This window comes from Lissotriton helveticus, chromosome 8 (assembly GCF_964261635.1).
Source record: "Lissotriton helveticus chromosome 8, aLisHel1.1, whole genome shotgun sequence".
In the NCBI taxonomy this organism is placed as follows: Eukaryota; Metazoa; Chordata; class Amphibia; order Caudata; family Salamandridae; genus Lissotriton; species Lissotriton helveticus.
The window spans coordinates 1,339,619,978-1,339,638,559 of NC_136069.1; the positions used below are offsets into that span (position 1 = coordinate 1,339,619,978).

Consider the following 18,582-nt stretch of genomic DNA (forward strand, 5'->3'; position numbering starts at 1 on the left):
CCCCATCCTCCCACTCCTTAGTGCCCGATACTAAACCCAAAGCTTAGAAAAGCCAGCAGTACACTATGCTAGTCTGGTGAGCTTGCCCCTTGTCCATCTTGTGGCATAGCTTTATCAGAGGCAATACAAAATTGATCTCACTTGCAATCAACATGGATCCAGATTATCAGTCACCATATATACTCCCTGTACACACACCACTCACAGATGTCAATGCAGAGTCTGAGCAAATCATGGTAGTGGAAATTTACCACAGTAAGGCTAGTAGGCATCTCACTCTTCAAGGAAAGAAAAGCAGTATGCTACTACCACCGCACCATGATTGTGTTCTGGGACACTGTCAGTAGTGCGTGTCATAGAAAGGCACACTCACTATGCCCCTCCAGACCATAGAGCCATGGTCTGTTTCTCAGAACCTTTCACACTGAGACCTCAGCATGCAGACCTTTGTCCTGTGCACAGGGCACACTAAAAAAAATCAGGATACCAGTGAACACTAAAATTGAGTTACTGTGGGTAGGGCCGCATGTCTGTAAAACCATGCAGGGACATTCCAGTTCTAGCCAAAGTCATGGAACAGGTTTAGAAAGAGGGATATGCCTTTACCTTTAGAGATGTTAATGGGGAGAATGGGACCAGCCACAGAGAAGCAATGCCCAGGGAAATGGCTCTAAACCACTTGGGAACTATTTTTGAAGCCGACAATGCAGCCACCTGTCCGAGATAATGGTTGGTCCGCCCATAGGTGAAATCACAATGGTCTTGTCTACATAGCACTGAAACTTGCAGTTTCTAGAACACATTTTAGAGGAGTATTACAGATGGGTTGCTAGTTGCAATGACAAATTAGATCAAATATTGAGCCCATATTCAGAACTCAGACGGACCTGTCTTCATAGTCTGCTAGTGTTGAGAGAACAGGAACATCCTTGCAAGATCTCTTCAATCTCCCACTGAAAGATGGTGTTTAATTGTTTTACTGGAAGTTAGAAAGCAGTAGGCTGGGAATAATTATATTCATTAACGCCACTGATTTGTTGTCTTTCTATCTCCTTTTGCCCTTCTTCTTAGTCACACAGTCAGTTTCCTGGATTTATTTCCCACTTCATTTAGTCTTTTCTGGATGTTTAAATAGGGATTCTTTGCTTCATCATCAAGTGGTGCTCTTAAATGGCTTTTTCACTAATATCCTGTGATCTATTAACAGATAAGAGTAACGTTTTGCTCTTTTTCTAATTGTATCAGTTCTTCCTCAATCTCAATAACCTTTTAAGTCTTCTTCTATCTTCTCCAATGATACTGGTAAGGCTTGACCGTGATAACTGCTTAAAATGCCTCCCATACTGCACCCCACGTTTACTATAAAGAAGCCAGCTGTACTGTTCCCCACTCCTTTGTCTACTCTCCGATCTTTTAATTCCAGGGTATTGAGCACCTCTCTGCCTGACAGCATCTGCTTTGCCACTCCCCTACCTCTCCCCTTGTCATACGACCACCACCTCTCAGGCCTCAATGATGTCTACTGCACGGACCTGGTCCAAGCGTCTCCTGCTAAGTTAGAACAAGAGAGTCTCCTGAGTCACTGGCACTCCAAGTCTCCCAAGATTATGCTTTGCCCCTAATCTACCCCATTGGACTACACGAGAGATGGCGCTTCTGCTGTCTGACGCTGCCCTCCACAACCTCGGGCAGTCAACTACTGCCTTCATGCACTCTAGTTCCCACAGGCACCTGATCACCAGATGACGGTAAACTCCTGGACTTTGACCTCACTAGTGCCATGGCTATCCAGCGCCTCTGGTTTCACTTTATCGTGTGACATCACAGCCACTGATGTGGAAGCGGAGGGCTTCAATCTCCACTCAATGCAGAGGCTTCCACAGAGAACAATGCATCAATATAGAGCCGGAGAGGCCCTTTTTAATCAAGGACTTGCCCTTTAGGCGCCCATATTGATTAACAGCCATCTTGAATCATGGCGGACGACGTCCCTTCTAATTGGAATTCTTGACCTATCCTTAAAAATGAAGACTAAAAACCAATTTATTGAACACGACCATCGATTGTATCGCTATTGCATGTCTATACATATAGCCACAGCTCTTTAGTTTGTCCCTGTTTACAAAATAAACTGCACTGGTTAAGATCAAATTAAAGAAACCCTGCCGTTTGGTTATTTGGAATGTATTCCCTCCATCTACAGTACGTCTAAGTTCATTAATACCATTTTACAGGGCAATGGGCTAATCATTGTGTGACAAGTCCCCCTATTTTGACCAATCTGCTAACAAAGTTGTTTATTCTAAGTTAACATACCTCTTCGTGCTGTAGATTGGCCCGTAGAATGATAGATGTTCTAAGGATGGGAATTATTTACTGTCTCAGTCCACGACAGGAGCATAGTAAATGAAAGAGGCCTTTGTTCTTGAATCCACAAAACCTGCAATAACAACACTGTTTATTTTGTATTTTTACGGTTGAATTTAATTGTTTGGAAAGGTAACTGCCCAAACCGAACAAACGCATACCTTAAATACTACAAAACCGGTCTTCAGATATTTTTCAGAGCCAAAGCCCCCAAAAAAGTTACCCGAGTGACTTCATTTTTGAAATGTCATTCAAGTTAGTTGTAAAAGAGCCAGTTGTGTGCGTGCATTAACCACGTGTCTGACTGTCCTAAAATCTATGTTTGAGACCTATTTGATGGAACCTCCCAGGCAATTTAAAGGCTCCATAAATACTCTTAACATAGGTTGAGCACCTGACAGTCAAGTTCATTTCAGAGGAGAACTTCCAAACTATCTCAACCCTAGTATAAACGTCATGGCAGCCAGAACAAGTTCTAACAACCTCAATCTCTGGGGGGCGGCATTTGACAAATAAAAGAATCTCGTTAGTTAAGAGACACATCACTATGCCTAATTTTTTCATAAAATCATGAGCCCAACATGATAGTGCTTGAAAAAATTAGATTGTCTATGCAGTTAGAGACAGGTGACTTCCTTTCATCATAGCATACGTTAAGAATGAAAAAACACGTGTCGAAGAGTATGAGAGTTTTCACAAAGGCAAGCAACCTCTTTTTTTCTGCTCTGAGTACTTTTGCTCTCAAAACCTTCATTGTTCTCTTGATGTTTTGTTCCATTTTCGCTGCCAAGGGAGGCAATTGATTAACTTTCAGAGACTCAGACTGTGGTGTTTCAAAAATGTTCCCAACTTAAAATCTGCAGAGTAGTTAGCGGGCTGTGCTTTTGAGAATGAGGCTCAAAGTCTTGCACAGATCTAAGTTATCTACACCACCAAATTCTGCTTTTGTAGGCGCATGCTGTAGGTGAATAGTTTAAAATAGAAGATAAAAAAAAAAAAAAGATTGTGACGCGTTTGTGGGTGGCCCACTTGTTATTACTGTGTTGCATTGCAGTTTTTGTTGAACTTCTGCAGGGTGACTTTTTAGAGTAATTGATACTGTAACTGTACGAGGATAGCCTTGCAACCCTTGCTGACCCTCCTATTGACTGTTGGGTTCCTTCCTGAATGTCTTGTTTTCTGCCACCAGCCTCAATGCTGATCTCCTGCCTGGTCTCCTTATTGTGGCCTTTTCTTCCCTCCAGCTGTCACGTGTTCCAGTTTTCTCTCCCACCCACCCCTTCTTCTCCTTCCCCCTATGTTTGCATGATGTGCCCAAGTACATTTCTTCCCCCTATGGCAGGCCTATCTCTGTGCCTGCACTTTGTCCAGCTCAAATCTCCCTTTGCTGATTTACCGCGTCAAGTCTCTCTTAACTGATTTGCAGTTGACGACATCAAAGGTAGATGACGCCACGGAACAGTCTGAGACAAGGTGAACCTTTAAAGTATTGCATGACCCTGATTTTCTAACAGACTGTTGGGAAAGTGGAAAATCGCTCCTCTAGGACTCTTTCCACCTTTGGAAGTGCTGGATTATTGGGGGTCTAGTCAGATTCTAGATCCAACAGACATTACTGAACCAACAGGACGCGCCCCATTGAAAGGTGCTGTGGACCGTTGCAATCTACCAACACTTTGACACAATTCGCCGTACCCTGACAGTGCTTAATTTGAGCAGAAGGTTGCCGGTGGGGGGCACCGGCAATTACTGCATCTTATATTTTACCGAGTACAAAAGAGGGAAATTACACAGATCGGAAAGACGGGTGAAGAGAAAGATGGCAAAACCGTCACAAAAAAGAGAAAGCAGGAACCTGCAGGAGTGAGATAAGGGGCGTGTCTGGTAGTGGACTAAGGAGGCATGAGGTGGATTCAAGGCTTCCTGTCTTAGTATTCCCCAAGAAATCTCTTATATTTAATTCTGGTCAAGCCTAATATAAATACCTCACTTAAAGGGCCATCCCCCCTTCTTTTGTTCGAGCTTCAGTCTGACTAGGAGGTAGCAGAGTGCCAATATCATTGGTTGGACTCTCAGTTTGGTGTCATTTCAGAGGTGCTTAAGAGGTCAACTATGATTTTGAAGCAGATTTCTTACTTTTCAAGCACTGCCTATAAGAGATATGATTACACTATATAAAAAAGTCGAATATATCTGTTTATATGATTCATCATTCTAATAGCCATTTATATTGCACTTACTAATGAATGTTTATTTCTACCCAAAGAAATCCATTTTAGTAACCTTGGAATAATGCAAGACTTAGAAAACAAGAAGGTTCTAAACGCAGACCTTGCTATTTCCGTGACGCTTCTTGAACCCGGTTTATAACTTATTAGCTCACGAAGATATATTACAACTATGCAAAAAAACACTGACTGTTTTTGAGATCTTGAAATATAGAGAATATACAAACTCAGTGACTGAGTATTAGTCCAATGTTACTTTATTCTTGAATCACAAAAATATCTTGTGATTCAGGAATAAAGTAACATTGGACTAATACACAGTCATTGAGTTTGTATATTCCCTATATTTCAAGGCCTCAAAAACAGTCAGTGTTTTTTTGCATAGTTGTAATATATCTACTAGGTAGGTGTATGTTTGTAGAGTAATTGTACTGTTAAAAAACAAACTTTAGTAGCGGGTTATGCCTCCTCAACCCCATAAAATTGCAGAACTATAATGACTAAGAGCATAACATAAGTCTTGGTTCTCACGTAGCAAATCTGTCGCACAAGGTACACAGATCGACAAGGCCTGGCTTTAGACAGCAGAACCACAGCAGAATAATTCCTCCACTGGCACAGAGCACGTTACTGGCAGTTTACACGGAGACATTTCTCATGCTGCACACCTGTTCCATACTGAGGCCTAGCACAGAAGAGCTGTCACGCAACATTTATGCTTTGGATTCAGAAAGCACAGCTAGGTTCGTTTTACACTCACCTTACAGGCATTGACCTCAGTCAGGCGACCTATCACTTAGATGATGTAGCACTTTCAGCCTATAGCAATAAACTGCACAGCTCTTTCTCGGGCAGCACAGCCTTTACTTATTGAGACCTCAGACAGCAGAGCCATTGGTTGTATGAGGAAATAGACAGCTGAACGAATATGCAGGCTTGCAGCTATCTTTCAGGCCCTAGACAGCATCCATCGAGTTGTAGAAGATCACAGTAAGAGTCAGCAAGGCGCTAGGAACCCTCACTTGAAAAACAGCTCCTGCGCTGGCTGTCCGCCCGCTCTTCACCTCACCCTGCGTGTTCAGATTGGTTACTGCGCCTCAGATTTTAAGTAATCCGCGTTCACCTGGGTACTCCGTAATACTAGGGTTGGTTTCAGTTTGACAGCAAACCGGACTGGTATGTAACGGCCTGCTGCTACACCTTTGTGCACAGTATATCTCGCCTAATCTCTCTCATATTAGCCTCCTTCCATCGATTTCGGAATTTCTCTCCCACATTGATTTTCTCTCCTCGGTAGCGTAGCTGGCATTGGTGCATCAGGTGCAGTGGCACCGGGACCTGCCCATGCGAGTAGAGCACTGTACATCAATTGAGTTTTTTTCCTACCAGACAGAGGGACGGGGTTCCCACTGGCCTTGTTTGCATTAGGGCTCATGCAACCTTGCTACCCACTCGCTCGGAGGTCATAATATCAAGAAAGAGAGATTATATGAAAACATAACACCCCCCCCAGTTCTTCTTGTCACTCTCTGAGGCCCAGTTTTACATTTGCAGAGGTCTCTTGTAATCTGAAAATGCCCCTCGTGAGTCAGTATCAGGCAGTGGCAGAGAAATGCTGAAATTCAAATGTACACGGTTAAAACAGTAATGCGACCGTGGATGGGCGACAAGGAATTAATTGGAATCAGCTGGTTTATAGCAGAACTCGTTAGCAAAGAGCATGTTCAAAGTACATCATGTGTTAACTCGTCTTACGCTTGTCGTCTGAGCTGCACCATAACTGTCATTTAATCAGAACATCCCGATCATCTTTAAACGTCCTTGGATGCTGTAAATGTTATTTTCACGAAAATACGTTGTTTCTGCAGATGGAGTGCCTCCTCGCAGTGCCATCTGCACTGTGAGGGGGGAGCTAGAAGCGATTTTCATAATTGAAAAGTCGTTGCCAGTTTGCAATTAGCCGGTATTATTTTTTTTAAGAACTGTGTGCTTTATGTTGTTCAAATAATGTGTTCTGATATTGTAGGTGTAGCTAGCATTGTGCTGTTTGTTGCCACTTCTATGACTTGGTTTGTTGGGCATTAATTCTTCTATTTCATGGCATTATGTGGGAATTGCTGAATGCTTGCAGGTAGATTTGTTTAGTTCATCGATTCCTTTATATGTGGAACACGCACAGTAATGACTGATTCTCTGAAGTGATCACTTTAGGTACTCCAGTAGATCCCTTTTAGTGCTGTGGTGGTGGGTCGCCGTCTCACCCGACTCCCACAGGTCTCTGAAGACTCAGCAGTGGTGACGGTGGATGGGCCAGAGTAGATGGTTGGAATATGAGCGTTGTGGAGAACCAAGGGAGGCGGGGGGGGTTCTATGTGCTGACCGGTCTGTCCTGGCTGCTGCCAGTACAGACCTTGCTGTCTGCTTGAGATGGAGAGCATGACATTTGGAGAACTGCCTACTTTGAAAATGTTTTCACCGTCTGGGGGAGAGGGAAGGGGGAGTTCGATGTTATGCCAGACACAGTCCCACTTCTACATTCCCCAATAATGCAAAAAAAATCTTATGAGCTGCTGCTGATCTCCAGCGGTGGTGACCAACCCCATACAGCAACAAACGCCTGATCTTCCACCTACCAACCAGACACATACGATCTGCTTCCCTCTCCCTCACAGACTGTCCATGGATCCGCTGAACCAGCAGTGGAGGACGCTCCTCGCACCTGTCAGTTAAGGCATGAACAACCCCACCCCCCCCAATGCACCTCAGGACTGCACCGTCCCTCCAGCAAGTCAGGAAAGAACTAAAGACCTGGATGTTTGAAAGATCAAACCACCAGGCAGAAGTCAACATTTCCAGCTCCTCAAGACCTTCACAGATGATTTGCCGCTCTTTATAAACGTTTATTGATTGATTGATTGACAGACACCCACCTGGACATCTAGTGGGCAGCACCACCATACACGAGCTGTAAACCTACTCTATACCCACCCTTGGTGCTCACAGTTTGTTTTCAACTATTCAACAGTTGACTCTGTGATACTGTGTGACACATGGCGGGACCATATGGGCACTTGGGATAATATAGAAGGCAGAGGGAAGACCCAGAGAGTGGCAAACATAAATTGGCTGGTAAGGTGCTATGTATTTTATTATTGCATCAGAAAGATGTTTGGGGAAGATGAAAGGTTGCAGAGTCACAGCTATCCTTTTTTTCTTCTCCAAATGTTTATGGGAAGAAGGGAACGGATATAGTGATGACCAAGCGGAGGATGGGATCATGTCAGGTTTCAAGGTATTTCTTTTGGGGGGGAAGGAGTTAGGGGAGTTAGGGAGAGTAAGCCTGGGAGAGATAACAGGGAACCCAAATTAGTTGACGTTGTAGTAGGGCAGATGTGCCACCCCAAGGCTCATTACAGCTCCAACCAGTAGGCACTTTGGAGTAGAGGAAGGAATTCGCAGATTAGAGAAAGCAGTAGCTTGGCACTTAATCACTGTGTTAAACTAGGAGCAAATGAATGTTCAGAGTTGATGAGAACTCTCAGGTTCGTTACTTTCAATGTGGCTAATGGAGGCTTTCTAGTTTTGGTGTCTAGTTAAATGGCAGCTGATTGTTGACTACTTCCTCCAGTACTGGAAGCTAAGCCTTGACACCAGTTACTCAGAGGAAACTCTACTTCATGCAATTAAACACATGGTCCAGTTATGTCATGTTGTTGGCAAGATCAGACGTCTGCTTTCATGTCGAAACAGGATTTGAGCGTTGATAGTTCTTTTGATGCTGAACAAGAAGGTGAGCATAGTATCTCACCCCAGCTATACAGCACAGAATGCATCTCCCTTTAGACTCCTGTTCCAGATCGCAAGGGAAATTGGAGGATTCTGGACTTGCTGTGTCCAGTGGCCGGTGTATTCTGAATGGAGTGATGACTCAGTTGTATGATGTTGCTGGGGCAACCACTGAATGTTGTGTTAATCGCTGCATGTTGGGTTTGCATTGAATACTGCTTAAGGAGAAGGTAACAATTTGTGGATCTATGCCTCCTGCTGGCCTAGTGTACAAGCCCCACACTGCTGACCCCTCAATGACCATGTAGCATTGAGATGTGCTGGAGTGAATGGTTACTGAGAGGATTAATTTGCTGAGAAGCAGGTCTGATGTGAAATTACATTAGGATGTGGAGTGTGCTGATGTATGCTCTATTTTACATACCAAATGCCCTGCCCCCATTAACCGTATTAGGTGGCAACATGACGTGGAATTGTTGCTAAATATGGTTAATGGGGTAGTTGTTTGAACGTGCTGCCCAGTTATTCTGGCCCCTCTGTGCGGCTTGCTGGTTCCATACATGTCTATATTTGGACATAAGATATAATGCATCAACTGCACCATTTATATTGTGCAGAAAACAAATGAATATTTTTTTTTAAGCTGTTGCTCTCAGGGGTGCACATACACATTTAACAGTAGTCAGACTAGAGATGCTCCATGTGGGATACCACATGTCAACATTCATGAGGACAGTTCCACTGATCTCATCTGGATGTGTTTGCTGCGGTTATGGAGGAAGGATTAAATCCACTCCATAGTGACCCGTCATTTATTTCAACCTTCCCAAGAGAATGTCACGAACGACCAGAGTGACCAACTAGTATGGAGGCAAATTCTGGGCAGTGATTGTAAACATTCAAGGCAAAGGGTCCAAATTCAGGACAAACTTTAAGGAAACAAGGTCAACTCTACAGTCACAACCATGGAGGTGAAGAAATAATATAAAAGTAAGTAAAAAGTAGTCAAAATAGGTTCATGTTCTTTGGTTTAAATACTATGTAGCAGTCCTCAGCAAACATTCACATGTGACTGTACTTATTATAAACGTAGCAAGCATTTGCTCATAAACCGTAGCCTGCTAATGATAATCTTAATATCATGAACTGATTTTCTGTGCATGTGTTCATCTCACACACACTCCAGCTGGAGTACATGAGTGGAGGAATTGAGGATGGTGACCTTTGATGAATGTGTGACTACAAGGCCCACCCAACTCTAGTGCCCTATTGGGCACAGGACAGACAATAAGGATGATAATAAGACACATTTTTCATATGATCTACACCAGTGCAATCTGTGTGAGTGTAATTCATGCCCAGAAAAACTGTTAGTGGTGTTAAGATTATAATATGGAAAAGAGTGAGACAGTAAGGATCTGAGATTGGTCATTAGAAAAGCCACACAATCCTCATGAGAGCATTAGGTGGCTGAAACATGTAGACACCGGAGCAGTTACACTTTCGAAGCGTCACTTTCACTTTTAACTTTGCCAAAGAACCTAAACATAAAACAAGTTTGGAGGTAGCCCACAAGAAATTAAAATCTTGGATCCCCTTGCCCAACATAAGTGCTCCCTTAAAGCTCAAGGTAGCACCCTCCAGATATGCAAGGTATCTGAATGAGGACTAGATGATGACGCATGCCACTAGTAGCTCCTAGAGGGTCAGAACCATTTAAAACCAACTTTCGGGTTCCCTTGCTAGTAAAAGGGATGGAGATTTTGAGATTTTAACAAGGGTTGTTTCTACCGTGATGATTACAAGCTCTGGGAAGGGGAACCAACCCTCTGAGTTTCTTCTTCCTCACCTCCTTTGGTTGATTTAGATGATGTGCCTGTGGCACCTAAGGACTGTGGCTGCTGGTGGACCTGTACTGCACCCGGGATAGCTGCGCTACTGGCTGGTAGTGAGCACCTGGACCTATAGCAAGAGGATAGTTGAATAAGATCTTTGAATCACCTTGCTCACCTTTGGCAATCGATACATGTGTCTTTTCCTAAATATAGGAATGCTAGGGTATCCCTTTACAAACCAGATCCAAGAGATCTGTCCTCTTGGACAAGGTTGGTAATCTTGTGCTCAGAACAGTTGGAACCATCCTTGTAGGACTTCCACCTACAATCCTGTTGGGGAATCAGAAGCAGCTAATAAACAAGAGTACTCAAGTGGACACTTCCCAGTACCACTAACCATCCTGTGGCCAGGAAAAGATCCCAACAGGTGCACTGAGCCGAAAGTGGCTTATTGCATAATAGGACTCTCGATGACGTCTAGCCTGTTGCGTAGTTCAGCATTTATGTGGTCCCGAATAGGGAGGTTTGCCTCACAAAGACTAATAATGTTTGCAATTACATCATGATACACTCCTTTCATTTTTTTTAAATGGTGGACACCTAGAGGCTCAGACTAACTCGGTTAAGTGTTTAGTGGGTCTCCTTGTCTGCTTATTCTCCAGATGTAGTCAACAGCCCTGCACGTTTTGATGCTAGAAAACTTTTCATAAATATAAACCTGTCATTTTCTCATGGGCTGAATTTGATGTTGCCGCTTGGCTACCATATATTACGCTTTGCTCATTATTTATGATACTGTTTTTCAGAGTGAGGAAGACCGATGCGCTTTCATTGCTGAATGGTATGACCCAAATGCTGCTCTAATTCGCCGCTACCAGCTGCTTTATTATACAAAAGATGGGTCAGTTGAAATGGTAAGTTCTTTTATGAACTATTAGTATTTAGGAAAATGTCTGTTTTTCCTCTGCTTAATTCATACATTTCGGAAAATGTCTGTTTTTTCCTCTCCTTAATTCATATTTTTTTGTTGTCCCCAATTATGGGCGCATCTTACTCCTTGCACACACTATGCCAGAACGGGCTGCCTGTGTTTACCTGCCTAGTTGGGGGATTGAACTTTGACCCTGTTTTCATTGTCCATTGCAACTCTGGTTCTTGCATAATGTTCTGTGTAAAATAGTTGTCTGGGACTCTCTGGCTCCCCCCGTTGCACCACAGAGGCAGATTCTGCAGCAGTTGTTGTGGCTGAGAGGTCTGGCCTTCCTTTCAAACTATCTGCCAATGTATGTTCTTGACCAGACGCAATTGATTGTGTTAGGTTACTTGCAGTTTACACAACTTTTCATTGGGTACAGTTGCAATCACAGTGTGCCCGTCGAACATTATTACGTAATATTCAGCTCGTATAACACTACCGGTGTAAACTTGAACCAGTAGAGACCTTTATAAAAGACAAGAATGTTCCGGGTTTATAGGTGGCCTTGCAGAACTGAAGATAACAAACAAAGGCCTTGATCTGAAACTGTTGACTTAAGAAATGAAAATCGGCCTTATAAAGTTCATCTGCAATCACTGCCAGACACTCTGAACTTAAGAAATCCCTTATGTATCAAATTCTCTTGAGAAATATGTAAGCCCCTCATCTCACTTTAGACCCATCCATTGCGAGGATTGTCCGCTTCCAAACACAGGCTTGTTTAGCTTGCCTTGTCTCCTAGCAATGGAGTGCAAATAACAAGCCCCATCCCCCATTTCAGGAGTTGCCTTCAGGATTTATTGCACTCTGTTGTTCTGCAAGAATTTAGGATGGACTTATGAGAGGTTAAAAGGTCACTCTTCCAGTGGGTCATGGTGCCCCCCTCTCAGGCCCGGACTGGCCGTTGCGGGCACCGGGCAATCCCCCGGTGCGCCGCAACAATGGTAAAAAGTAGTATGTTACTGTCAGTGGATCTCAGTGCATTGTGTAATCCATGCTGTCCTTTCATATGGAATATTAGTTCTTACAACACACGCATGCCATCATTACCCCGTGACTATTACAACATGTTGACCTTTACAATGCGTTGTAATACCATGCAGGGCTTTACAACGCATGTCTTTACCCCTCATTGTAAAGTCTGAAATATTATCCTCCTCACCCCCCAACCTACCCTCTTTGTGTTTTTTTAGGGCAGGGTAACTCCTCCAAACCACCCCTTTTTTGTCTGTTTTCGGGGTATCCCGCTCCAAGCCCAACCTTTGATGTGGCCTGTGCTTGGGAAGCAACTCCACCAATTTCCCCCTTTTTGGTCCGTTTTGGGGAGGGAACCTCTCCAAACCACTTTTGATGTAAAACCTCCCTTTACATGCCCCTCAACCCTAACAAACCCATTTCCCTCTATCCACCCCTTAACCCTAAAATCATCCACTCCTCTCTTTGCCTCTACCCATGCCTTAACCCCAAAATCACCCCTTACCCCCCTCTGCCACTTCCGACCCCCTAACCCTAATATAGCTCTGACCCATGCCTACCCATAACCATAAAATCACCCCTACCCCATTACCTCTATCGACTCTGTAGCCCTAAAATAACCCCTACCCCCCATTTACCTCTACCTTAGTGCTAAAAGCCTCAGGGTAAATGTCATGTGAAATAAAAACTACAGGGTAAAGGTTATATACATTCTTCATATGTAGCTATTATTATTATTCAGCATTCATTAAGCGCATAACTACCCTAAGGCATCCCAGCGCTGGTTGCGGAACAGTTCTGAGAGATGAGACTCCCAGCGAAGATGCAGGGTCAGGGTGTTCCAGAGTCTAGCTACATTGTAAGAAAAGACCTTCCTCCACATCTTGCTCTCTTAGTTTTGGGAAAGAAAGAAAGGTATTTAACCAGAGCTAGATCACTTGGGCTTAAACCCGTGCTCTAACATAGAATTGCATGAAACTGTTTTGTGAATGCAGGCCAAGTGCTTTTGTAGTTAAAGTGATTGCAACACAGAATCGCAGACCAGTGATTTCACAAGCTATTTATATTAGTTTATTGTGACAACAAGGAATGTCAACATTGACACTGCTCTAAAAGCGTGAACGGTTATTTTTGTATTTATTTTCACCGGTGTGGCGTAAAAAGTATTAACAAGCAAGAGCTCTGATTGGCTACAAGTAACACACATCAATAAGTCGCTGAATTCCTCATAACTTCTGCTCATCAATATCAGGAAGGGATCGTCTTTTCTACTACAAAAAGACACAGGTGATGGCAATTTCAAGTTTTTTCCATCCTCTCCTGTTTTCCAGCAAAGACATGAAATGTTTCTGATTGTTTTCTGATGTTCCTTGTGGCTTTTATTGTTTTCTGTGCAAAATGTTTGTTGATCCTGTTCATCTTTTTTTAAACTGGCCCTTCCATTGCTTCTTCCAGTACTGAGAGATCATCTGGCTTCTTGGTTGCATATGGCCCAGAAAACGTAATCATTAGCCAGATTCCATTAGGTGAATTTACAGTGTTAAAATCAGACATTTTTGCTGACAGTCCTGGTTGGGATGTGAGAAGGAGCGCCAGGCGGAGCATTACGTCTGGGGCTTCCATAACTCCTCGGTTCCTTTTAGATGTTCCAGTTACCCGGGTCCACCTCCTCACCCTGTGATTGATGTGGAAGTGGTTTGAACAAGAATATGGTTGCTGTCTACTTGTTTATTAGAGGACCAGCTTTCTTTCAGACCAATGAGTCAGCTGTTGATTTTAGTAGAAAGTATAGACAAACACATCAAAGAGCTAGCCAATGTGTAAACAGTGCTCTATACAGTGACTTCCACAGGGTGAACAGTGGCAAAGCGACTTTGCTCCTCTTCCTTATTTGGCTAAGCTTGAATGCACATATCGCATTGCAGCCATGTCTGCAGTCAGTGACCACGGAAGTGGCTAAACATGTTTGCTCTCTCACTTGCACTGTAGCGTCTGCTACGTCTTTCCTGCTTCCCATTGTCTTTATGGTTCAGTATGACGGGCACCTTGTCAAGCTGGGAGAGAGCAGTTGTCGTGAGCCGAGCAGAAAGGTGATTGATGTGGCCTGCAGCTCGATTTGGAGTAGAGTCGAGTTGAGCTGACCACCCACCCAAAGTCAAGCAGCAGTTCACTTCAGCACGACGGAAAGCATTACAAGCAAGATGACCAACAATATGATGCTATGGACATGTTACCGGGTAACTGCTGATGTTCTCTGTTCTGTCTAGTAGGGCGAAGAAGGGGCGGCAGTAAATACGAGCCTCAGGGCTTAGTCAAATTGAGAATTTCTAACGAATGTATTAATAGTCTTCCATCCAACTCTTTGAGTTCTGACAACCGTTTCAACTAACCTTTTTATCAACATTCCAATTGCTGCTACTTATACTCTCCTTGCTCTGTCACTGTTCTCTGTACTCTATTGGTTACTGTTTACTTGGTTGTTCCAAGTAGCTACAAGGATGAGGACACCAAGGTTGCAGGCTTTGCACAAACTTTCATAAAAGACAGGAAATACAACTTTTTAGCCATAGAAAAGAAAGAGCCAATGACAGTGGAAGATTCTGAAGTGAAACAAGCCAGAATAATGGGGAAAGGAGAGACTCCAGCTCAGCTACAGTAAGGAGCTAAACCTACATAACCAACATATAATGAAATTATACTCACAGTAGGACTACTGGGTGGAGAAAACAAGAGTCTAATGCCATTATACACCCAAATCACTTCAGGGGAATAATCAGCAGCTGCAAATAAAGAAAAAGAAGCAGGCTAATTCAGAAGCTATGGGACAAAAAGCCCCTAAAGTAGTCGACTGCAGCAGACATAAGCCCTGTGATTGTTGTCCTTTAGAGTTATTTGAGGAGCCTGCCAACCTACCCTTGATTTTCTTTGTGCCACCTGGCCATGCCACTGTAGGAAGCTGCATAACTTTAGAATGTAACAGCTCTAAGCAGTATATAACCAATAATAAGCTGTGAGTGAGGAGTCCTATCAAGCAAGCAGTACTAACAACATTTTGTACCTCATTGAGGAAGACACTGCCTTTCTCTTGTCCTCACTTTCCCCTGAGACCCTGCAGATGGCCTTCTCAGGAATTATTGAAGACAACAGAATACATGAAACTCAATACAGAAATTCCTCTGGAACAATTATTCTATCATTGGTGAAGTAAATGTTTCGGACACTGGAACGCAAGGTGGCAGTCTTCTAAACTAGAACGGCAAATAACAAACCTTCAGGAAATGTCCGCCCATGTGGCATTAGTAAATAGAAGGATGATCTTGAAAAAGGTAGTAGCTGAATCTCCAACAAATGCGAATGCACAGTCATTCTGGCTAAGTTATGAGAAGTCCTGCATGTAATCCAATGACTAATATTAAATTGTAAGAGAAACCTGAAAAGGGGCATACATGGTACAAACTGCAGAACCAAGCTTGCCATTACGCGAGTAGAAAATCAAGTTGATTATATTACTGAAAAATGTAAACCCTCCTACGAGTGAATATCCACCAGGTGACATTACCCATCTTGATTCAACAGCTTCTAATTAACTGAAAGCATTTCAAGCACATGATATAAGAGCAAAAGAGAGATCGATATTACTTATAACCACACTAAGGTGCAAAAGACCAAAAGGTGCGAAGAGAATCATTAGGATTGAGGATCCCCTAAATTGGCGCCCAATTGGAGAAGCCCAGCCCAAAACTGTACCACTAAGAGCTGACCCATAATGGGAGCACAGATTGTACTGGCCACACATATCGTGTACGAGAGACCTCTGTTGGAAGATAATGGACACAATGAGATGTTAGAAGTAACAATAAAACAGGGACTAGGCGGTTACCAACCGTAGGTAGATCCTTCCCCTTTGATGCTAAAACTGAATCTATCGAATTAATGTAAAAAAGGGGCAAGAATGCAGCCCCATCTGACTCTGCCATTAGACCCAAAAAAGGGGTGCACTCCCCGTTCTGTCCATATTTGACTTGGGCGATTTTACCGTAGAGCAAATGCTTTTGGAGGCGTGTTAAGGGAAGCTTGATGCCCGCCTCTTCCATCAAGGTCCAGAGTCTTTTCCTGTCCACAAGATCAAAGGCTTTGGATAGCATGTGGAGTAAATCTGTCCTAGCTTTTACATATTTTCCTCCAAGCAAGGTCAGATTCAATGATTGTTCTACTGTACCCACACCAGGATGGAAACCAAGTTGCACGTCTGATAAAAACCTTCCTCCACCCAGGCTTCCAGTTTTTGGAGGATAATCTTCCCAAGTGTCTTTACAGAAGAATCCAGGAGAGAGATAGGTCAATAATAAGATCGTTGGTTTCTGTCCTCCTTTTTTAAATATCAGCACTTATTATAATTATCAACCACAGAGGCATGCTATGATCACATATATAGCTCTTCCTAAAGTTTCCTAATTGCAAGTGACGTTCTTATGAAATGTAAAACTGCATAAAATATGTCTATTGTGGCACCGACATAAAGACCTACTGAAGTAGGGTGTTGGGGGACCTGAGCACAATTTTGGACACTACACTACCACTGAACCCAAATTCATACTGCTGGGCATTCTGGGGGACTTAGATTTGGTCTGACCTTTGTCTATTCTGACTCTACAGTGAATGACACGAGCTGTGAGCGAGGACAAGACAGTTTGCCTGGAGACTGCAGGTGATTCTAAGTATTTGTCCATTTATATTCACTTTTGATTTGCTTTTTGCAGTAGCAATTTAGTGTTAAGAGGTCCTGAAGAAAGCAAGGATCATTATGTCTGATAATTGCTGAAACATGTCGACCTAACTCCATCTCAGACAGCGTATTTTTCAAACTGTCTCTACACATAAAAAATGTTTTTAAACTTAGAAAGGCGAGCATCATCCTAATAAAATTTGTTATATGCTCCCTGATCTAATTTTAGACACCTTTTTCTAATTATTTTTCACATTCATTTCATTTTTTGCACTGCACTCCCTCAGTCATACCACACCTATATCACTTATCAGTCTCATTAAGTGATTGAACCATACTATTGCTATTTAGGAAAGGAGAACTATTAACCACCTAGTCTATCTTCGCCTATGCATTACCAACTTGCATCGATGGTTCCACAAAGAAATCCCAAATGATGAAGGGCGGTCTCGAGTGGTGACTGATGGGTACCTTTGACCATCCACTGAGTTGTCATTGCGTACCTCTCTATGGTCAGTTTTTTGGTCTGTTGTTGAATTAATTTCTGCCCACCGCGTACTCACCTTTTCTTCTCTTAGACCCTCTGGAACTTCGGAGTTTGTTGTATGGACTTAGATTTGGGTCACCCACAGTTAATTTTCGCCATGCTAGCCCTGGTAGTGGAGAAACGAGATGTAGCTCGAACATGGGAAGCAGCCCTAGCGCCCCAGCTCAGGGAGTGGAAGAGGGGAATGGACATGTACATGACAGCAGAAAGAGTCACCTACAAGGCGAGAGGATGCCCGAAAAAGTTCCTTGGGGTGTGGAGCAAATGGGGGACATATTATGGGTTCGACGGAGGGTAGGGCGATGGCTAGTGGGCCTTTTGGGAGCTCCTCCTTCACTCCAACCTCGATGTGCTGATTCTCTTGTTGCCTGACTGTCCGGAAGGGGTTGATGCATGAAATGTTATTACAAAGTTGTGGGCAGGGGTGGGTCTTAAAGGATCGGGTGGCCCTACGGGATACCAAGGTGGCATTAATTGTGATACTGACATATATTAACGCCACTGTACGATTGTGACTACACGTGCTCTATTGGAAGACGGTGAGTATAGAGGGTGGCAGCCTCTATCTCATTTTCGTCGACCTGAAGTCTGCCTTCGACTTAGTTCCCAGGGAAATACTCTGGTGAGTATTGTGCAACCTAGGGATTCCATCTTACCTCTTGGATGTACTAGTGAGGCTACATATGGGGACTTACGCTCAAGTAAGATATGGAAAACATGGGGAACTCTCTGCGCGCTTCCCCGTTAAAAAGGGAGTTCGCCAGGGGTGTGTCCTTGCCCCCACTCTATTTTGCCTTTATATCAATGGGCTTAGCGAGCACCTAAACAGTGTTATCGATAGTGATGCACTAAGGCTAGTTTCAGGGAGGGTGCCTGCTTTGATGTTCATGGACGACACTTTGTTGTTGTCCAAAAGAGCAATGGGCATACAACGCACCCTGGATGGTTTTGCTGATTTCTGTAAATTGAGGGGTTTGGAGATCAACCTAACCAAGACCAAATTTATGATCTTCAACCCCCCTAAAAACACCTGTCCAAATCCATCCCTAGACGGTGAAACATTGGACAGAGTGAGGACCTTTGAGTATTTAGGCATTATACTAACAGAACACCTGGAGTGGGACACCCAACTGGCTAAGGCA

General features: G+C 43.4%; 1 protein-coding gene across 2 annotated transcripts in view; it reads left to right on the forward strand.

The window, feature by feature from the left end:
• The window catches only part of NME7 (NME/NM23 family member 7), a 634,381-nt gene that overhangs the window by 170,514 nt on the left and 445,285 nt on the right, over positions 1-18,582 (forward strand). For both annotated transcript variants that reach the window (XM_078658324.1, XM_078658323.1), the window contains exon 2: positions 11,023-11,130. In XM_078658324.1, the coding sequence (XP_078514450.1) occupies positions 11,023-11,130 (108 nt within the window). The remainder of the gene's footprint in view (positions 1-11,022; positions 11,131-18,582) is intronic.